The sequence below is a fragment of the Equus przewalskii genome, chromosome 2 (assembly GCF_037783145.1).
Source record: "Equus przewalskii isolate Varuska chromosome 2, EquPr2, whole genome shotgun sequence".
NCBI classification, from domain to species: Eukaryota; Metazoa; Chordata; class Mammalia; order Perissodactyla; family Equidae; genus Equus; species Equus przewalskii.
The window spans coordinates 28,585,658-28,608,209 of NC_091832.1; the positions used below are offsets into that span (position 1 = coordinate 28,585,658).

Below are 22,552 nucleotides of genomic sequence, written 5' to 3' on the forward strand. Positions count from 1 at the left end.
ATTGGTCGATGTGCTGAGCCAATCAACGAGCGTATCCGTGGAGCTGTGGGAGGAGCCGAGGGATCCGGAGTTTGGCGTGAGTTGCTATGGTCACCGGATGCTTTAGAGCCTTCCAGAAAGCCGTGGGCTCAAATCTGGCGGGATTGGAAGTTACAAAGGTATAAACTTTGTTCCTGCTCCCTAAGAGTGAGCTCTCAGTTTGTAGAACGGTGAAGCTGAAAGTGTCCTTAGTCATCTCTTCCAATCCGTTCATGAGGCAGTAGAGGCCCGAGAGAAGACACTTGCCCCAAAGGACAGCCTAGCAATGTCAGCATCACAGACTGGACCGAGGCCGGCTTGTTGAGCATACAAACTGTGCTGTGGCCCGGGCCCCGTGCTTAGAAGGGCTCTGTGCTTGGTTCAATGCTCTTCTGCTGCAGTCCTGAAATTCTTAATAATTTTTGAACAAGAGACCCACATTTTCATTTTGCACTGGGCCCCGCTAATTATGTGATGAGTACTGTATTGGACTCCTGGTAATGTGGGGGACAGGTCCCAGCTATCTAAAGCCAAGCCCTCCCCTTTTGTAGTGAATTCCATCATCTTTGTCTTTTCAGGGATTCTACTCTTGTGATTTTCTTTTTTTAATCTCCTGCATCACAGATTTCTCCTGGATCATTCTCTTCAATTTACAAACAAGCTTTAATGTCACTTTTTTTTTTTTTTTTTTTACTATTTTGTGCCCCTACTTGCTCCTCCTACCATCCCAGTTTTCAGTTCTCATTCTCAACAAAGTTTGAAAAGATTGCTATGCTTGTTTCTCCACTTCCTCACCTTCTATCTCTCCTCAATTTACTCTAATTAATCTTTTCTTAAAGACTCTGATGGGGCCGTCCTGGTGGTGCAGTGGTTAAGTTCACACGTTCCGCTTTGGCAACCCAGGCTTCGCCAGTTTGGATCCTGGGCGGACATGGCACCACTTGGCAAGCCATGCTATGGTAAGTGTCCCACATTTAAAGTAGAGGAAGATGGGCACGGATGTTAGCTCAGACCAGTCTTCCTCAGCAAAAAGAGGAGGATTGGTGGCAGATGTTAGCTCAGAGCTAATCTTCCTAAAAAAAAAAAAGGACTCTGACCAAGGTCAAAGGACCACTGTTATCTTACTCAACTTCTCAGCTGCATTTGACACAGTAGACCCCTTCTTCCTCCTGGAAACAATTTTTTTCTTAAGCTTCTGTTATGGACAGAACTGTGTTCCCCCAAAATTTGTAAGTTGAAGCCTTAACCCCCAATGTGGCTCTTTTTGGAGATAGGGCCATTTAAAGAGGTAAATAAGGTTAAATGAATTCATAAGGGTGGGGCCCTAATCCAATATGACTAGTGTCCTTATGAGAAGAGGAAGAGCCACCAGGGATTTGTGAGCACAGAAGAAAGGCCGTGCGAGGCAGCTGTCTGCAACCCAAAGAGAGAGGCCTCAGGAGAAAGCAAACCTGCCAGCGCCTTGATCTTGGACTTCCAGCCTCCAGAACTGTGAGAAAATTAATTTCTGTTGTTGAAGTCCCACAGGCTATGGTATTTTGTTATGGCAGCCCTAGCAAACTAATGGAGCTTCTGTGTCACCACCCTTCCCTGGTTTTCTTCCCCCCTCACTAACACCTTCTCACATCCTGTCCTACCCAGACTTGTAAATGTTGGGGGCTCCGTCCTTTGCTCTTTCCTCTTTTCCTCTCCCTCTGCACCTTCTCTGTAGGTGATCTCATGGCATCTCTAGCCCAGACCTCTCCTGAGCTCCAGGTACATCTATCCACCTACCTCCTGGACAGATATCTCAAAACTCACCTGGCTTTGGGAAGATGAAAAAGTTCTGGTGGAGGATGGTTGTGATGGCTGCACAACAATGTGAATGTATTTAATGCCACTGAACTATACACTAAAGAATGGTTAAATGGTAAATTTAATGTTATATATATTCCACCACAATAAAAAATTTGACTTTATGAGAAAATTTGAAATTTGAACTCTGACTAGATATTTGATTATATTCAAGAATTATTACTTAAAAGAAAACTAACGTGGCTAACATTAATACTCCCCACGCACACACAAATTAATTCTTCCCAAAGTCATCCCCGTTGAGTTAAATGGTTCCTTTAAGCAGCAATTTGCCAAAGCCCAAACCTCCACTCATGTACCTGTTTGCACAAGCCAAAATCTAGTCTCATCTAATCCATTGGTAAGTACTGTCAGGGCTCCTCCACAATATATCCTGAGTCTGTCCCCTCTCACCTTGCCATGTGAAGCAAGGTGCTGTTACTACTCCAGCATCATCTCTTGCTCAGACTACTCCCACAGCTTCCTAGCTGGTCTCCTTATCTCCTTTTTTGGCCCTTTGTAGTCCATCCTCCACCCAGCAGCCAGAGCAATCCTTCTAAAGGATAAGCCAGGTCTTGTTACTCCCTTGCTTAAAAGTAGCCCTTCATGGATTGCCATTGCATTCAGGATAAATTCCAAATTCCCAACCATGGCCTCTCAGGAGTAACACCATCAAGGCCCTGCCCACTTCTCCAGCCTCATCTTGTCCCACACTTGCCTTCACTCACCAGACTCCCTCCTGATGGGCTGATTTCACTTCCTCAAATGCCCTGTCCTAGTTCCTAGGCCTTTGGCAGCCAACTCCATTTCATCCATCAAGTGTCAACCCAAATGTCCCTTCCTCTGTGGGGCCTTTACGACCCTGATATACAGAGTAATCCTCCATCTCCTTGATTTTTGCTTTCAAAGTGCCTTGTGCTCATCCTCTGTAGTTACTTACTACAACTGAAATATGTGATCAAGAAATTTTGGTTCTTGAGGCTGGCCGCATGACATAGTGGTTGAGTTTGGCATGCTCCACTTCAGTGGCCTGGGTTCACAGGTTCAGATCCCGGCACAGACCTAGACCACTCATCAGCCATGCTGTGGTGGCAACCCATATATAACGTGGAGGAAGATTGGCACAGATGTTAGCTCAGGGCTAATCTTCCTCAGCAAAAAAAAAGAAAAAGAAGAAATTTTGGTTCTACATCCATATCCTCTCACTGGAATATAAACTTCATGAAAGATAGCACTTGTCTGGTTCATCCAAGCATTCAGCTCAGAGTCTCAAATGTTGTAGAATCTCAATAACTATTTGGGGAATGAACAAATGGTCTTTGCCTGATACTATTGAATCTTATTATATAACTTATCAATAAATATTGGTAAAATTTATTGACTTCTTATTAAGTGTCCAGTACTGTACCAAACATTTTACAAACATTATTTGACTTAAAATAATGCTCCTATGTTACTGTCCCCATTTGGGAGATGAGAAAACAGGGACAGAGAAGTGAAGTCTTGTGCCCGAGGTCACACAGCTGAAAGGGTAGAGCCAGGATTCAAACCCATGAAGCCCAACTCCAGAGCCTGCAGACTTACCCACTTCACCTTAGAGTTCTGCCTCCCTGAATTGGCATTCTGATTTTATACATCAGTCCCAGACGCTTGTTTGATGTGACGCCTCCCTGAGAAACCAAGGCCTGATCCTGGACCCTGGTGAATTCACTAAGATAATAAATGTCACCCTGGAAAGCCTCTTGGTGACCAATCAGCCTCCCCTAAGGACCTCTGATCCCATCTACATTTGAACACCACCAATGGCAGGTAAGTGGGTGATTGCACCACGTGCTAAGCACCCTGTAAGGGGTGTGGACTAAGTGACTGGGAAACTCAGGGAGGGATCAATTTATTCTTCCAAAGAGGCAGAGATGGGAGGATGGGAAGCCTGTGTTAGAGCAGTGATGTTTGAGCTAGACCATGAAGGGTGACCAGGAGCTTCCCAAGCAGACAGGGTAAGGGAATGGCATCCCATGCCGGGGAACAGAATGGACAAAAGCTGGGAGGCACAAAGGTGCATGATGTGTTCAGGGAATGAGAAGGTGCCTAGTACTGGCTCTCTGACTCCCAGTTCCAATACTTAACCCAGGCCCCCTGCACCCCAGGATCTCCCAGCTGCCCCCTCAATTAGTTTGAGACCTCAGTACACAAGAGCAAACACGTGCACCCTGGTCATAGGATTGCAGAGCATTTTCACGTACATTATCTTGTAGGGTGCCCTTGAATTTTGCAGATAATGCCCAGCCCAGTGCCCGACACACAGCAGGTGCTCAGGAAATGTTGCTGTCATCATTCTCAGGATGATGACGTTTGCTGTTCCTGCTTGGACAGTAACACCCTCGTCTCCTTGTTGCATGAGGATTAACCGAAATAATTTTTGTGAAAGTACTTTGTAAACCATAGAGTGCTGTACAGACGGGAGAGGATTGTCATGAACTTCTCCAGAAAGCCTTCCAAATTCAAGCTGCTCAGCCCACCGCTCCATTTTAGCATTCCTGCCCACCACTGATGTGGCATCCTGGCTCCCCTGTTAGAGCTACTGAGAGTGGGGTTGTCACTCCGTCCTCAGAATGGAGCCTCCTCAGGGCTGGCCTGTGTCACCCCAATTAGATTCAGGGTTCCCAAGGGCAGGGCTGTGTCTCCCCTTCAGACTGGGGACTCCTGAGGATGACCTTTGTCTTCCCCTTTAGACTTTAGGCCTGGACAGAGGGCAGCTGATGGACCATCTTCTCCCACAGAGACATCGTATTTTTCTGAGTGAATGGCCGCAGTCAGGCTCTAGGCTATAGAGATCCCAGCTGAGGCCTTTCCTCCCCCTCCAAGGCCTTCAGGACTAGCACCCTGGCCTTCAGGTCACACATGGGGCTCAGAAAACACAGTTCCCCACAGTGCAAAAAAAACACAAGATTTAAAACCCAGGGACCCAGCTTTACCATGACCCCCACAGAGGAGTCTCCTCCCTTCTCTGGGTCTCCTCCTCCTCAACCTCCTCTTCTAGGAAATAAGAGTAAAAGCAGCAACAATAATAGGGACAATTGCCCTCTTTTATGGAGCACTTGCTATGTGCCAGGTGCTTTGTGTTCTCACAAACACCTCATTTGAGCCTCACAAATACCCAGGAAAGGCACTATTAGAGGGAGATTTTCTGTGAAGCTAATGAAGCTCGAATTCTGGGGCCTTGCACTTGCCTGGGACCATCCAAGGCCCTGGGAGAGGCCCAGCAATGTCTTCTTAGGGTCAAACATGTATATAGTTTTTCTTTTTAATTTGTAAAAATAAAATTTTTAAACTACAGTTGGTTAAGAGCACTGTTTCTTCCCGCTCTAACCCACTTCCCAATATGAATTATTCCCAGGATACCTGGAAGTATGTGGGTGGTAGGGGAGAAACAAGGATCTGTGTGGATCAAGAATCCAATCTGTGCAAAATTCTTTCAGTCATCACGAAGTTGTCATTTCATATTGACACCAACTCAAAAAGGAAGTTCTCTTCTATAAGGAATATGCAGGATGTGCAATTATAAATGTCCTATGCATATTTTTCTTTTTTGATAGGAATTACACGAAGTAGAATTTATCAAAATTCCTACTACAAACCTATAAGCAGCACTACAAGTAGCAAATACATCTATGTGTGAAGTGGCACGTTTATGTATCCTGACTATCAGGAATAGAACTTTTTTTTTCCTAAGGAAGATTCACCCTGAGCTAACATCTGAGCCAATCTTCCTCTATTTTGTATGTGGGTTGCTGGCACAGCATGGCCGCTGACAAGTGGTGTGGGTCCACATCCGGGAACTGAATCCAGGCCACCGAAGCAGAGCATGCTGAACTTAACCTCTAGGTTACGGGGCCAGCCCCAATAAAAACTTTTTTTTGATCAACCCTGCAAGAGGAAAGACAAAATCATTCTCGCTGTTGAATTCTTACTGTAGAATTCTCACTGTAGATTCTCACAGTAGAATCTCACTGTATCCTCACTGTAGAATTTTATTTTTGAAAATTGTTAACAGCTCTACTTTCTCCTCTTCCTGAAAATTTCAATCCTAAAACTGTTAGCAGAACAAGGTACAAGTATGTGTCAGAAGAGAGAAGGAGCCTCAGTGGCCCAGAGCAGAAGTTAGAGTGCCAGCAGGGTGTGGAGGGTGTCTGCACAGAGAAGCCACCTGGCATGGAGTGACAGAGCCCTAGCAGAATGATGAGGGTATCCCCGAGTGGGAGGGGGCAGCCTGACACAGGTATCAGAGCCCAAGCGGGGTGGGGAGGCATCTCACAGGGGAGCGGGCAGCAGTGGAGATGGGACATTGGTTCCAAACGGTGGCTTGATCCAATAAGTAAAAGAATTAAGAATAATGGAAGCCAGATTTCCGAGTGTCAGAGAAAGGAGATATAAATACAGAAAGGGCGAAAACTAGAATGAACCTCGTTTTAGTGGCTTAGAACTGCAGATAATGATCTGAACTCGTGTTTTTTAGTACTATGTATAAATAGATATAGAAATAAATATAAATGTAAGCGTGTGTGTGTGCACATTCCCTAGCTCTGGGAGGGCCTGGGAGTAGTAACACCCTAACAGCAATGAGCCAATCTTGGTTTCTAAAGATGATTCTAGTGTGCAAGTTATGGTTTTTAAATGCTATTGTAGCTTCTTGGAGTACTGGTTGATTCCAGGGGCTTTGAAGTGATATCTTGTTATACCAGAAAACAAAGGATGTTCAAAGAATGATGGGCTGTGTCAAAAAAAACACAGACGCTGGCTTGAAGGAGTTCCTATTAGCCAAATCTGTGACAGTCTTAGCCTCAAAATAACGATAGTAACAGATTACAAGCCACTGAATAAAACAGGAGACGTTGAGTTCATAACTAAATACATACATACATTCAATGTGTGAGGAGGAATATATACAAAGGTTCAAAATACCTTCTCACAAAATACTGACTCATTACAAAGGGGAAAAGATGAACTATAGTGGAGAAGCTTGGCAGACATCACCTTAATCAAGTGACCAAAGTGAACCATGGGACAAATGGAAATGTGTGCTACCTGATAGGATGTATCAAGAACACAGTATCACTTCTGTGATATTCCTGCTAAAGATGCGTAGCCTGAGTAATCACAAGGGAGCCTCCGACAAACCCAAATTGAGAGCCATACTACAAAATAACAATTCTCCAAAAGTGCCAAGGTCGTGAAAGGCAAGGGAAGACCAAGGACGCTTTCCTGACTGGCAAAGACTAAAGAGACATGATAAAGAAGTGCAATGTGAGATTCTGGACTGTGCCCTCCCACCATCACTCACTGAAGCATTTGGTGAAACTTAAATAGGGTCTGAGATTAGCTGTAAATTTCCTGATTTTGTTCCACGTTAATTTCCTGATGCTGATGGTTATACACTGTATTGTGATTATATAGGAGAATGTCCTTGTTTGTAGAAATTACACACTAAAGTATTTGGGGGTTGTGGAGCTTCAGGTTGGAAATTTACTCTCAAATGGTTCAAGGTTAAACAAGTTTCCTGTACTGTACCTGTAAACTTTCTGTGTTTGTAATGGTTTCAAAATAAGTATCATTGACATGGGAAGAGATGAGCAAAGAGTGTGCAGCTAAAACATGTAGGCAAATATTGTTAGGCAATTGATCAGTAAATGTACCTTGTTATTTTCCTGGGTTTGTGATGTTTGCGTTTTCTGTCAGCTTATTTTAGTTTATGATTTGTAGAGATTTGTTTTTTCATTTTAAATATTCACTTTCATACCTGATTTTCTATTCTTAAAGAAGGCCCTCCAAATTGTATAAGCTTCATACCCCATAAAACCAATATCCACTATTGGCCTTTCTTTTTTTTTTTCTTTAAAGGGGAGGCTTTTTTTTTTAAGATTTTATTTTTCTCCTTTTTCTCCCCAAAGCCCCCCGGTACATAGTTGTATATTCTTTGTTGTGGGTCCTTCTAGTTGTGGCATGTGGGACGCTGCCTCAGCATGGTTTGATGAGCAGTGCCATGTCCACGCCCAGGATTCGAACCAACAAAACACTGGGCCGCCTGCAGCAGAGCGCGCGAACCTAACCACTCAGCCACGAGGCCAGCCCCTGGCCTTTCTTACCACCCTTTTAAACATGAGGAAACTGAGGCACCGAAATATAGTGAGTTGCCCAAGGTCACTCAGCAAAGCGATGAAGCAGGATTTGGATCCAGGTGGTCTGACTCCAGTCTCCTTTGAGGGAACGCTGTGAGAATTCAGTGAGATAAAAGGACATGAAAGGAACTTTATAAATGTAAGGATTAAGATTATTGACAATCAAATGAAAGATGCATGCCTGTTTTCTACTGGGGCTTAGTTCCTTAGGCAGAGGGAAGGTGGGAGCAAAGCCTTCCTACTGTATACCGGAGACTGCTTGGAATTTGACATCCAAGACCTCACTTTGTCCTCACAGCAGCCCTATAGGCGGGCATTATTGTCCCAGATCAAGCTCCTGAGGCCCACAGAGATTTGAGGATCAGCCCAAGGTCACACAACTGGAAAGCGATAGAGCCAGGAGCAGATGCCAGGGATGGTGACGGCTGCCCAATAGTGTGGTAGCAGAAGGCTTGCCAGGCTGGTCTTGCCAAGGTCCACGGATATGACACAGCCAAGGACCTTGTCACCCGCTCTCACAACACACACCCCACCGTCTGAGACAGATGCCTAGGACAGAGGAGACATATGGCTGGTGGCAGAGCAACGTTTTGACTCAGATCATAAGTGGGCAGCATCTGCAGAACGGGCAGCAGCAAGGTGGGGGCCCAGGTACTCACCAGCTCTGGGAAACCCAGGCCACACAGCTCTGGCTGCACAATTGGGCCAGTGGATCCAGTGAAACAAGCAAGGACTGTGGAGCCAGACAGATCTGGGCTCTGTCTCTTCTTAGTGGGGTGACTTAGTGGGTGACTATGTCATTTCACCTCTTTAAGTCTCAAAAAAGTAAGACTCTTGCCCCATAGAGAAACTCTGAACGTTAGAGTGGAAAGTGCCTGGCACAGAGTAGGTGTTCAATAAACAGCAGTCATATTTCACTATCATTCTGCGAGGTCTCCTCAGCTGATATGTCCTTTCAGGAGCTCTAGGAATCCATACTGAGGAGAGAGTTCTAAAGGACCTTATTTCTGCAGGGCCCCCAGAACTGGAGTCAGGAAGGGGGCCTCCTAGACTGCGCAGTGGACAAAGTCCTCCTAGCCCCCTGGGGTCTTGGCTCCCTTCCCTGCAGCCTGTTCCTTACCAACAACAAAGCAGGGCCCCAAGGTTAGGCAAACAAGCCAGTGATAAGGCACTTCCAGGTTGAGCCTTGTGTTCAAGGCTTGTCCAGCTCTGGGGCTGGCTTCCAGCTTAGCAAGAGTCCTGCAGGCACCAATAGGGACATTTGCCACAGCCACCTGCTGATTATGCACCTGAGGCCTTGGTGCCCTGGTACAGCCTGGGTTAATGACCCTGTTTATCCACTTGAGTCATCCGATAAGGGGCAGCGGGGCCAGCAGGCAGGCAGCCCCATGCCCTGCACAGGCCACTTCATTGACTAAAGTGATATCAGGGCCACGTGGAGCTCCCAAGGCCCCCTCCCCTGCCAGTTCCCCACTAGTCCTGCCAGGGTCAGTGTGTGTTTCTTTTTTTTTTCAATGAACATGACTTCTGGAGTCAAGGTTGTTGGGCTGTTCCCTCCTCCCCGCCAGTGGAGATATAAATAGCACCCACAGCACAGAGCAGAGGGCGGGAGAGCTGGGAGGAAGAGGAGCAGATCCTCAGCCATGAGCTCCAGCCAGTCAGGGATCTGCCCCTGCCAGGGTGCCACAGGCCGCCCGGCCATTCTGTATGCACTTCTGAGCCCCAGCCTCAGGGCCAGGCCCTCTGTGCCCCCAGTCCCTGGCCACTGCCTGTGCAGGCAGCACCGACCCGTCCAGCTGTGTGCTCCCAATCGCACCTGCCGGGAGGCCTTGGACGTTCTGGCCAAGACCGTGGTCTTCCTCAGGAACTTGCCACCTTTCTGCCAGCTGCACCCCCAGGATCAGCGGCAGCTGCTGCGGGGCTGCTGGGCCCCCCTCTTCCTGCTTGGGTTGGCCCAAGACACTGTAACCTTCGAGGTGACTGAGGCCCCGGTTCCAAGTATACTCAAGAAGATCCTGCTGGAGGAGCCCAGCAGCCGTGCAGGCAGTGGCCAGCTGCTGGATCGGCCCCAGCCCTCGCTGGCTGCGGTGCAGTGGCTTCAGTACTGCCTGGAGTCCTTCTGGAGCCTGGAACTGGGCCCCAAGGAATATGCCTACCTGAAAGGGACCATCCTCTTCGACCCTGGTGAGCTCCTAGGCACTCCTGGATGGGGACCAAGGCAGGAGGGGAGCAGGGCCCAGCCAGGGAAGGCAACTTCCAAAGGCTTGACATCCGTTATCTCTTTGAGTTCTCATTATTACCAAATAGTTATCTCATGAAAGAGGCTCAGAGAGGCTAAGTGACTTGCTGAAAGTCACACAGCCAGGTAGGGGAGAGCACAGATGGGAACTCAGGTCTACTCACTCCAGAGACTAGCCCTGCCACTCTGCCCAAGAAATTTGGCCCGACCCTCAGGGAAGGTGGGAGTGGGGGAGGGGAATATGGGCAGACACAGCTGTGCCTCAGTCACAGGTAAAACTCTGTGGGTTCAGAAAGACCACATAGAAAAGAGGAATGAAGATGAGGGAGCGTGGGGTAGGAGAAGAGAGACTCAACAGATAGAGGTAGTATTCTTTGTAATCTGGAGAGCTTCTAGATGAGAATTCTTCACCAAAGGGCCCTCATGGAATGTGTAAATTATAGTAATTAATTATAAAAATAGTAGCTGATACTCCTATAACACCATATGTTAGGTCCAATTCTAAGGGTTTTATATATATTAGCTCATTTAAACCTCCTAACAAATCTAGGAGATTGGTACTATTATTATCCCCATTTGACAGATGAGGAAACTGAGGCACAGAGATTAAGTAACTTGCCCAATGTCATACAGCATGGGATTCAAACCCAGGCAGCCTGGCTCTTAATCATTACTCTACTGCCTCTCCATAAATGGATGGATGAATAACATAAATAAATAAATGGAGGAGGTAGTAATGGGGCCTCAAAGGCCAAGATGGAAGCCTCAGGTCTTGACCAGTCTTGCCCTGTGGTGTCTGGGAGTGGGATACTCACCAGCCCTCTTCACCTTCTCTGCCCACAGACGTGCCAGGCCTCCACGCCTCCTCCCACATCGGGCACCTGCAGCAGGAGGCTCATCAGGCATTGTGTGAGGTCCTGGAGCCCTGGTGCCCAGCAGGCCAAGGCCGCTTGGCCCGGGTCCTCCTCACGGCCTCCACCCTCAAATCCATTCCACCCAGTCTGCTTGGGGACCTCTTCTTTCGCCCTATCATTGGAGACATTGACATCGCTGGCCTCCTCGAGGACATGCTTTTGCTGAGCCAACCTGCTCCAGCCCAAGCAGAGAGCAGGTGTAGGGTGGGCAGATGCTGGCAGCACTGATTTGGCCTGGCTGTCCCCAGGGGTGACCCAATGCTCCCAGAGAAGGCAAACAAACCTGTACAGACAGCACTTGGCTCCCCAGGCACAAGCTGGCTCTGACCCAGCCACTCAGCCATACCCCATCTTGGCTTCCCTCAGTTTGGACACAGTGTTCCAGCTGTCTGGCCAGCCATTGGTGGTCCCAGAGCCTCTGGGCCATGACTCCTGTACCCTCCTGGGATGGGGATGAAAGCTTAGAGTGCTCATCAGGCCAGGAATCCTACGGACTTTGTACAAAACTGACTTAAGTTATTGATTTTTGTAATAAAAGTTGTGACACACTTGGAGCCTGACACTGTAGTTTGTGCATGAGGAAGGGACCATCTCTTACCTCCAGGACCCACCCTGTCCCTATCAGAGGGAGCCTGAGAGGAAGGAACCATAAGGGGTGCAGGAGCCAGGCCTCGGGAAACTGGGATATTAATTTTTCAGAATGGCATAATGATTTCATTTCTGGGGATGAGATTTATTTTGTACAGGTCTGAATCCAGGGGACAGTATCAGTTCAGGACCCCCTCACCTCCTTGCCTTTATCTTTGGGGACAGGCTGTGTCTCTCCCTGCCCCTAAATCCCCCACTGACCTCTCCTTCAGCTCCTGCCCCGGGCTCCCTCTCAGTGAGAGTCGGGTCACAGTCAGTAAGGAAAATTAAACAGCCCATTCCCAAATTGAAATAGACAAGGTCATTGGAATTTCTGCAGTTTGGGATCATTCACTTCCCCCATTCCTGCAGCCCACAGAAGAGGATGGTCTATTGTTCTCCCAACGGGAGGGGGCAAGGGACCCAGGGCAGCCACTTGGAGGCTAAGCCAGGCCCAGTTTCAGCTGCTACACCAGCTGGTAAAGTCTGAAACATCTTCATGAGAGTTGGTTGACAGCCACTGCCCTGAGCTCCCCAGAGCTCCCTCCCACTGCCCCTCTGTCGCAGCCCTTCTCCCGGAATCCATTCCTATTGTCCAGCAACTAGAGAGGTGATGCCAAGCACTCCAGGGCTGCTCCATTCAGTGCCTGGCTTGTGTCTGTTCTGATTGGTTGATGTCTCTGCCTCACCGTTTGTTAAATATTCTGAATATCCCCCAGGTCAGGGTGACTCAGCTGCAGGGTAGGCAGGAGGGAATGATAACAACACACGTGCCTCCAGGACCCCCTTTTAGGCCTCCTCCTTTCTCTAGCAATAAAGCCATCCGACCAGGCCCCACCCCCTTCATCACCACAGTTTGGATTCTTCTCACGGGGGCCAAGTTAATTATTGCTCAATGAGAGGTCATTCACTCAGGGACAACAGTCTAGGAGACATCATTCAGGCCTCTCTCCAAGGCCCCCAGGATAGGGACCACAGTTGAAATGGACAGGTACCCATTATGGGACCCAGTGCTAGCAGCAAGGGCACCCCATTCCCTTACCCAATCACCCACTCACCACTCAGACATCCAGAATGAGACAGAAACACACAGCTCGGACCCCATAACAAAGACACATGCAACTCAGACCTACCACTCTCTCATACACACACTAAAACATACAACTCAGACACACCTACACACAGACTCATAAAACAGACCCTCCATCCACCCACACACGGCACAGAAATGAACAGCCCAGATACTCTCACTCAGTGACATACAGTGAACCCAAACACACACAACAGAGACACACACCCAAGCCGATGTTCACATAGACTTCCCTGTGCCCAAGGGGACACCCTCACACCAGGGCATGTTTTCCATCTTCTGTATGTCACAGTAAAAGGAAAAGTGGCCTCCTGAGTAGGTAGATCTGTGTCTGCACATCTTCAGGGTCTACGCAGAGCCTGCAAATCCAGGCCAAACTGCACTGCCTGGTATTTGAGGTCTCAGCTAACCAGTCACCCTCTTTCCCCATGGTGACCCCAATATCTACCCTCCTCTCAGACAGGCCATGCTCTGCTCACCAAATCCCCCCATCCGGGATCTAATCAAACCCCTAAATAGAAGCATCCTTTAGAGCCCAGAATAAGCCTTGCATCCCTCCACTCCCTCACTCCCCACCAAAACCCCCAGCACCAGACCACCTCAGGCCCCCAGGCACCTCTCCGTGCCCTGCCCTTCCCAGCACCTTGGCACACACCGTCCCATCTCGCCTTGCAGACGTATGAGGTAACTCTTTCAAGAGCAGACACCTTATCTCCCCGTAGGAGCCAAATCCAGCAGACTCAGAGATTTCAGGTCATTCTATCTTTTATGTCCCTTCACTAACTGCCCCCATTAGTTTACCCTTCACCTCTCTGAACCCTCAGACAGAGTCTTCCTGCCTCTCACCCCTCCTCTCCTCCAACCCTGAACAGCCATTAGAAAGGCTCCTCTCCACTACCCACCCCAGCCTTTTCCCTCAACTTATCTAATGTTTCTATCATCCACATAGCTTCCCTTATCAGCCCTACCTTGCTCCCTTGCAAATTTCTTCCCTACCCCTCCCCCTGGTCCGGGACTACACTTCTGTCTCTTTCTCATCTGTATCTCTTGCATGATTCTCTGTGCCCTACCCAAGCCTTCTTCAAGGAACATAAAGACAAATCTAGCAAAACTAAAGAGAATTAGAGTACAACGTAGTTAGGGCAATAATGTTTTCTCCATGAGAGTTCAGGCTTTCCAAAGGGGGGGTATTATGTCTCCATTATCAGAATCTTAGGAATGGGACCTGTGTCTCATCAGCCAGAGGTGGTAAGAGGAGGAAACTGGCTCAGACAGGGTATGCAATTTACTCAAGGTCTGGACTGATCACTATCTGTGCTAGGATTTGAACTCAGGCCCATGTGACTGTGAAGGCTGAACTCTCACCACCAGCACAGGCTGGAGTGAGTCATGGCCAGGATCAGGCTGTCTGGAGCCAGCTCAGCCACTATTTACTGACCATCTACCTCTCAGCCATGATCCCTGTCCTCAGGCCTAGCCTGGGTGACTCACTAGAAAGCAAGAAAATGGCTATGGCTCTGGGTCAGCCTCGGGTACCATTTTATCATCATCATTATCTCTACCCTCATTAGCCAAATCACTGATTGCTTATTAAGCAGTCAGGCCACTGACATGTGCTGTGCTCTGTGCTGACACACCCTGCCCTTGAGGCAGTCACGTATCCTAGAATCTATCATGCTGGCAAAAAGCCGTCACCCACCATCCACCGTTCCATTCATGCCCCCATTCAACATCTCTCTTGACGTCCACTTGTACCAGACACTGTGCTGGATGCCAAGGGGCACATAACAAATAAGATACTGTCCCTGCCTTCATCGAACATCCTGTCTGTATAAGAGAAAGAGACACATAGATAATTGTAACACAGAGTGATCTGAACCATGATAGACGGACGTACAACAGGCAGCAGGGGCTCAGAAGATGAAGTGATTAAATCTGGCTGAGGGTGGGAAAAATGCTTCAGCCAAGTGGTGACTGCTTTGAGAATGCTAAAGAGACTGCTAAAGAGAATGAATAGGGGTTTGCCAGGCAAACCAAGGGATGGGCATTCCAGACAGAAGGACTGATGGATGCAAAGGCACAGGGGTGTCAGAGAGCAAGGGTGTTTAACTGCAAGTGGTCTGGGGCAACTGGGGCCCAGGTCAGCAAGAGATGGGCCTAGAGAGGTAGACAGGGACCACGTCACAGAACAAGACAGCAGAGAAAGGCAATCCCAGTGAAACTGGTGGAGGCGACAAGGCTAAGGTCTCAAGGGAATCAGAGTGAATAAAAGGGACCACCCATTCCTGGCTGGTCATTCTGGGTACTGCTAAACAATAACCAGTTAACATTTATTGAAAGCTGTGCTGTAAACACTGTACATGAATTATGCCATTTAATTCTCACAACAACTCTGTGCTGGAAGTATTACCATTATCTCCATTTTATAGATGAAGAAACCAAAGCACAGAGAGTTTAAGTAACTTGCTTAAGGTTACACAGTTAATAAGCAGTAGAGTCAGGATTTGAACTCAGGTGGTCCGAATTTAGGGCCTACACTGTTAAATACTATGCTCTCTTGAGTCTTTAAAGGTCGGGGACAATAAACGGGAGAATAATCACAACACCTACATTACTTCTCCTCCCCAACCCATTGTAAGGTAGAAGTAGAGTGAAAATGGAGTCTTGGTTACCTTTGGGTTCAAGTTTTTGATGAGAAATCTGGCCTGTGTGTTCCCCCAGGGAAGTGGCCCCACTTTCCCTTGAGAGAGTTCCAGCCACATGCCAGCACCTTATCCCCATGTTAGTGCCAGGAATAGTCATCCCATCAATGACAATTTACTGAGAGTCTACTACAGATCACACATCATGAAGGTTCTGGTAATTTAGTCCCACAAATGGCAATTGTGTCCCATCATAAGTGCATAACTTCTTGGGTCATCTAACAGCTTTTCCAGAGCACGTCATCTGTATTTTGGTCCACATTGTTTGCTCTAAAGCACTTATTTTTCAATTTTCAGATTTTTAAAAATATAGTCTTAACTAACCCTTTTGCATATGTTGTACAGAGAAGTACACAAATCATACATGTACAGCTCAATGAATTATCACAAAATGAATACATCCCTGTAACCACCACCCTACTCAAGAAATAGAGCATTAACAACACCCCAGAAACCCTCCTCATCACTACCCTCTCCCTCCTTCCCAAAAGGCACCACTGCCTCTGGTTTCCAACATCATAAATGAGATTGCTTGTCAAACTTTGTATAAATGGAATCATAGAGCATGTACAGTTTTGTGTTTGTCTTCTTTCACTTAATACTATTGAGACAGGGGTCTTGGTGGGTTAGGTGGGGCCCTAGGTGAGACAAGTCTGCACATACAGGAAGCCACATCCACCTGAAGTCGGCCACACATCCTGTAACTTAGGGCAAGTCAGTAGCCCACCCATGCCTGCTGCAAACTACTTGGTTTGTAGAGGGACCACAAACTGAGCATGCAGTTCCAGAACCAGTCAACCAGCTGATCACATCCTGAGGTCCAATCCCCAGCTTCGACCACTTCCCTTCGAGGTCCCATAAAAAGTCCCCTTCAACCCAGCTCAAGGCTGCTTTCTCTACTTTCTGAGACAGCCCAGGCTCTCTGCAGCCTGTCCCTTTCCCTTACCTAAGTCTTGCTTAATTGCTTAATAAAACTGTTTTGCACTTTATTCTGTGGCTCTCACCTAAATTCATTCCTGCGGGTGCCCAAGGAACCACTTTCTTAGCCAGGGGCCGCAGGTGAGGTACCTGGCCCGGCGACATCTTTCTGGTGACCCAGATGGGACCTCATCATGGGGACCTCAGAGATAACTCATCACCCTCAGAGAAAAAAAAATCTCTAGAAGTCTGCCAGCAGCATAGTTCGGTCTACTTTTGGTTCAACGACGGGTGAGTGAGCCTCTTCTGGAGTCCCTCAGCACTTTCCCGCTATACTTTCCCTCCGTTTTCCTTTGTCTCACTTCTTGGTTGGGAGGGAGGGATTACTTCACCCTTCCAACCCCGGCCTGGGGTGACGATCCCTACTCGGTCAGGTTTTCTTGCTCCCGAAAGGGCCACATGTGCCTTTGGGAAAACTAACCTACTTGCAGAGAGGATCCAGGATCTCCCTGTGACCACACCCCCCGGGCAGGGCAGAGTCCCTTTGGGATAGGACAGTGTAAAGTCTTTTCATCTCTCTCTCTGGATCTCTCTTTCCCACGTTTTGTCTATCCTTTCCAGTCACGTCCACTGAAACAGAGCCACTGCCAATGGGACTTAACCGATCGTCGCCTGGGTGACCCGGATGGCAGCGGTGTACAGGCAACCCTGGAGAGAGGCAGCGACCACTAACTAACCTCTGTCTCTGTCTCTCTCCTTCTCCCCTATTTCCTTTCCTGGTCTGATAAAAGGACAAAAGCTGCAAACAGGGTGGGCACAGGTCAAGCAGTTAAAGGCCACCTAAAAGGGTGCTCGCCACCTAAAAGAAGTCACCTGTGACAGAATAAGCTGGTCACAGGATGGGGTTAGGTTTTAGCCCCTGCCAGCCACAAGAAAACTTTCACGCCACGAGCAGGAACCCAGTAAAGCACACACATTCCCATCCTGCAGCAGCTTCTCTTTTTTGGCATATAGATCACCCACAATCAGGCCTCCTTACACCTCTCCCTCTTTGACACCCTGGGCATCTGTTGGGCTCTCCAACTAGGGCAAACTCCGGGATTGCTCCAAGCTGTTCTCCAGCTCAGCCCTCCCTGTGTTCTCTGCCACTCATTTCCTTATTTTCTCTGCAACAGTGCTTACGCCCGCTGCCCAGGTCTTGCCTGTCCTGAGGTATATGCCTTCTGCTACCTGAGCCAACCCCATTAATATCGGCCTCTCAGTGGTTTACTCCAGCACTGCTTAAGAAGAGGTTGGAGTAATCGGGACTTGGAAAATCTGTTTCTTTCTTATTACCACCACCTCCTGCATACCTAGTGCACACATCCAGGCCTGGGACTTTCAACAAGTGGTAAAACTAATTCGCTCTGCTCATCTTAAGGGACATTCTCTTCCTTCTCTCCTTGACACACACTCTGCCTGGGAACAAGGGTCCTTTTTCCTCCAGTCCCTGGCGCCACACTATGCTAACCCTGAGCCGCTTCTCCCATACCCGGATCTCTCTGATCTCCAGTGTCCACAGGGACATCACTGCTGCCTTTGCCAAAACAGCAGCTGTCTCAAGACACCTCGCAATTCTCCTACCAAATTCTCTTGCTTACTGAAACACCTCTTCAGCCAGATCAGACATCCTGACATCTGAGTTTTTCACAGATCCAGCCAACTCTTTCTCATCCACACCTACCTCCAGTCTTTCCAACTAAAAGCCCCTTTCACCCTTCAGGAGTGGGCTCACCTCTCCCTCCCGTGCCACCAAGATCAGAAAGGGGGCTGGCAGTGGGAACGGGAACCGGGACACCAATAGGAGCCTATAGAACCCCTGTCTCCTCTGGACACCCTAACCAAACAAGGGGGCCACCGAGAGCATCCCAAGGGACTCCCCACTGAGGTGTCTCTTGGGTCACTGGGACCAATTTAAAGCAGATGGTCTAACAAAAAGAAAACTCATATTTTTCTGTAAGACAGCAGGGCCCCAATGTAAGTTGGGGGACTGGGAGTTCTGACCCCTAAATGGCTTCCTAAGCTATAATACCATTCTACAATTGGATCTCCTCTGTAAGAAACAAGGAAAATGGAATGAGATCCCATTTGTACAAGCCTTCATGGCCCTCTACCAAAACCTTGGATTGAGGGCCACATCCCCGGTATGTGTGGTCATAACTACTCCACCTGGTGAGCCAGACATACTAGATGACCCCCACCCCCAACCAGGAGGGAACCTTTGGTCCCTCTCGAGTCCCCCACATCGTCTGACTCTCGGGGGGGACCCTCACATCCCCCACCTTATAGCCCCAGTAGTGCAAGTAGTTCTGCAGGAACCACGCACAGCGGGACTACCTACAGCCTGGAGAAGGTGAAGTCCTCTCCTTGCATGAGGTCCCTAATCCCAAGGGAGAAATTACGCGGGTCCATGTGCCCTTCTCCATGGCTGACCTAACTGCCTGCTGAGACAAGCTTGGTAGATTTTCAGAGGATCCCTCCCACTTTGTTAAAGAATTTGAGGGTCTAACTCTCTCGTTCAGCCTAACCTGGGCTGACATACATGTCATCTTATCCACCTGTTGCACGGTGGAAGAAAAACAAAGAATCTGCAGATCAGCCTGGCAATATGCCGACTCACAGGCAGCCCACGGCCCTGGACATCTTGTCCACTGAGTGGGAGGTGAATCTGTTCCAGATCAGGACCCCCATTGAAATTACCAGAAAGGAAGTAGAGACCTAGAAAGGAGAAACCGCCGCATTACTTGTTTGATTGAAGAGATGAAAAGCATGTAGTGAAACCCATCAGTTATGACAGGATCCGGGAGATAACCCAAGGAAAAAACAAAAATCCCACCTGTTTCACCAGAGATTGGTAGAAGGTTTAAAGAAGTATACTAATACTGCCCCTGAGTCACCTGAAGGGAGACTCTGTTAGAGATGCATTTCATAACTCAGTCAGCCCCAGACATCAGGAGAAAATTTCAAAAAGCTGCTCTGGGACCCCAGACACCCATCAATCAGTTGATAGACATGGCCTTCGGAGTGTTTAACAATCAGGACTGGGCAGAGGAGGCAGAGAAGTCTTGGAGAACTAAATATAAGGTCCAATTGTTGGCCGCAGCTTTGGGCGCCAAGCCACGTCAGGGTTACCAGGTGAAAGACCCTAAGGCAAGGGCAGCACCAGGGAAGCCCTGGTCAGAGCCACTGCCTTGCCAGAGCTCTAAGCGAGGAAACTGTCGCCTCTGTGGACAGGAGAGACACTGAAAGCAGGAGTGTCCTCAGACTAAGTCCATGCCCACCACACCTTGTCTGCTCTGTGGACATGTGGGCCACCGGAGGAAGGACTGCCCCCAGTCCTCTCCAGGGCCGGGAACATTCCGAATCCTACTGTCTCATGAAGACGATTGATGGGGTCCAAGACCTCCTAAGGCTTCCGCTGAACGGCTCGTCATCACACCACAGGAGCCTCGGGTAACCTTTGACGTGGCAGGTAAGACTGTTTCTTTCTTATTGGGTAGGGGAGCCACCTACTCTGTCCTGACCCAAGCTCCATGTCCATTGTCCCTCGACTCTTGCCCCGTAACTGGGATAGATGGTCACATGAGACTCAGGAAATTTACTCAACCCCTTACCTGCTTCATAGGCTTATCTATGGTAGTTCACAGGCTTCTTTTCCTCCCTGAGTGCCCTACTCCCCTACTAGGAAGAGACCTCCTGTTTAAGCTGGGAAGCAACATCACGATGGGTCCACCCCAGGAGACTAACTCTTTGCTCTTGGTCCTTCATCTGAGTGCCACAGGGACACCCATCTCAATCCCTGAGCACATAGCCTCTAAAGTCAACCCATCCATCTGGGACACCGAGACCCCGTGAAGGGCCATTAATGTTTCCCCAGTAAAGATATCCTTAAAGCCCAACACCCTTTACCCTTGGAAAAAGCAATACCCTTTGAGGCCTGAGGCCCCAAAGGGAATAAAACTCCTCGTAACTAAGTTTCTGAAGTTTGGCCTGTTGAGACCATGCCAGTCTCCTTGTAACACCTCCTTCCTTCCCATACAAAAGCCCAACGGAGACTATTGGTTTGTACAAGATTTAAGGGCAGTAAATAAGGCCGTGGTCCCAATCCATCCCATTGTCCCCAACCCTTATACCCTCTTAACTCAGATTCTGGGAAATGCTTCTTGGTTTACTGTACTGGATCTTAAAGCTGCTTTCTTCTGCATCCCAGTACACTCAGACTCCCAGTACCTCTTTGTCTTCGAGTGGACTGATCCTGACACCAAGGCCACCACCCATACACCTGGACTGTACTTCCTCAGAGATTTAGAGATAGGCCCCATCTTTTTGGAAAAGCACTAGCCAAGGAGTTGCGAGACCTCCAATTGGTCAATGGGTCACTTCTCCAGTACGTGGACGACCTATTATTATCCAGCTACAGCGAAGAGGACGCTAATAATAATTCAGTCCAAGTTCTAAATTTTCTGGCGGAGTGAGGCTACCGAGCCTCTCCAACGAAAGCCCAGATCTCCTCCCAACAAGTCCAGTACCTAAGCTACACCCTCACCCCTGGATCCAGAGCCTTAATAGTAAATAGAAAAGGGGTCCTCCTCGCTTTCTAGAAGCCTCATGCAAAAAAAGAGCTTAGAGAATTCCTGGGAATGGCCGAGTTTTGTCAAATCTGGATCCCTGGGTTTAGTCTTATAACCAAGTCCCTATATGAGGCTTTAAAAGGGGATTAAAGAGAGCCCTAAACTGGGACCCCCAAGGCCAAAAGTCCTTTCAGGAACTCAAAACAAGGCTCAGCCAAGCCCCTCTCTTAGGTGGGGAATGATACAGGGATCTTGCTGGTTAGGTGGGGCCCTAGGTGAGAGAAGTCTGCACACACAGGAAGCCACAACTGCCTGAAGTTGGCCACACATCCTGTTTTTTGCAGATTGGGCCTCCTGAATCTGAAAAAGCCTCTTACGCTTCATGTGGCTAAAAAGCAAGGGGTGGCCCTGGTTGTCGTAACCCAGGGACTGGGGTCCATATCCAGGCCTGTAGCCTACCTATCAAAACAATTGGATGAGGTAGCCTCCGGATGGCCCAACTGCCTCCGGGCGGTCGCTGCAACCACTTGGCTCTGGATTACCTGCTGGGGGAACACGGAGGAGTCTGTGCAGTCACCAACACCTCCTGCTTCACTTGGATCAATACTACTGGCCAGGTTGAGGTAAACATCAAGGAGATGTTCAAACAGACTGAATGGCTCCACTCGTTTGGCAAAGACACCACAGCCTCCTCTGTCTGGAATACAATAAAGGAGGCTATCCTTACCTGGCTCCTTCTTTTTCTGGGACCCCTGGTAGCCATTCTCATTCTCCTTCTTTTTGGTCCCTGCCTATTAAATCTTCTTGTCAGATTTGTCTCCTCCAGGCTGAAACGGTTCCATGTTGAGCTGATGGCCATGCACGGATTTCAACTGGTCTCCCCCAGTGCCCCTAGCCCACCACCGGGACCCTTAGATCAGGCTGCCAGAGATTTCCACTCCCTCCAGTAAATAGGGTCAAGGCCCCACCTCAGCTTGAAGCAGTTACAGAAGCCTGACCTCCGGCCCCCAACACCCCTTAAGGTTAAGGGAGTGAAAATCTCTGAGGAGGGGAATGAGACAGGGGTCTTGGAGGGTTAGGTGGGGCCCTAGGTGAGACAAGTCTGCACATACAGGAAGCCACATCCACCTGAAGTCGGCTACACATCCTGTAACATAGGGCAAGTCAGTAGCCCACCCATGCCTGCTGCAAACTACTCGGTTTGTAGAGGGACCACAAACTGAGCATGCAGTTCCAGAAACAATCAACCTGCTGATCACGTCCTGAAGTCCAATCCCCAACTGCTGCAGCCACTTCCCTTCGAGGTCCCATAAAAAGTCCCCTTCAACCCAGCTCAAGGCTGCTTTCTCTACTTTCTGAGACAGCCCAGGCTCTCTGCAGCCTGGCCCTTTCCCTTACCTAAGTCTTGCTTAATTGCTTGATAAA

The 22,552-nt window shown here is 48.6% G+C and overlaps 1 protein-coding gene and 1 long non-coding RNA gene across 3 annotated transcripts; both read left to right on the top strand.

Annotated features, from left to right (window-relative positions):
• Positions 1 to 27: 27 nt before the first annotated feature.
• Positions 28 to 7,561, top strand: LOC139081958 (uncharacterized). 2 transcript variants are annotated; one of them, XR_011537505.1, is made up of 6 exons: positions 28 to 158; positions 858 to 977; positions 1,361 to 1,509; positions 1,730 to 1,927; positions 3,492 to 3,660; positions 5,448 to 7,561. It is a non-coding gene; the product is annotated as an uncharacterized lncRNA (long non-coding RNA). The 2 variants fall into 2 exon arrangements; XR_011537506.1 differs by lacking the exons at positions 1,361 to 1,509; positions 1,730 to 1,927.
• Positions 7,562 to 9,611: 2,050 nt separating this feature from the next.
• On the top strand, positions 9,612 to 11,734 carry NR0B2 (nuclear receptor subfamily 0 group B member 2). The gene is made up of 2 exons (XM_008519473.2): positions 9,612 to 10,211; positions 11,110 to 11,734. Exons 1-2 carry the CDS (start codon positions 9,671 to 9,673, stop codon positions 11,406 to 11,408), a joined length of 840 nt encoding a protein of 279 aa, XP_008517695.1. The 5' UTR covers positions 9,612 to 9,670; the 3' UTR covers positions 11,409 to 11,734.
• Positions 11,735 to 22,552: the final 10,818 nt, after the last annotated feature.

Excerpts from the sequence above, each read along its gene's own strand:
- NR0B2 (XM_008519473.2), top strand. The coding sequence starts at position 9,671 with ATGAGCTCCAGCCAGTCAGGGATCTGCCCCTGCCAGGGTGCCACAGGC. Across the intron at positions 10,212-11,109 it reads GACCATCCTCTTCGACCCTG|ACGTGCCAGGCCTCCACGCC; the intron begins GTGAGCTCCTAG and ends CTCTGCCCACAG.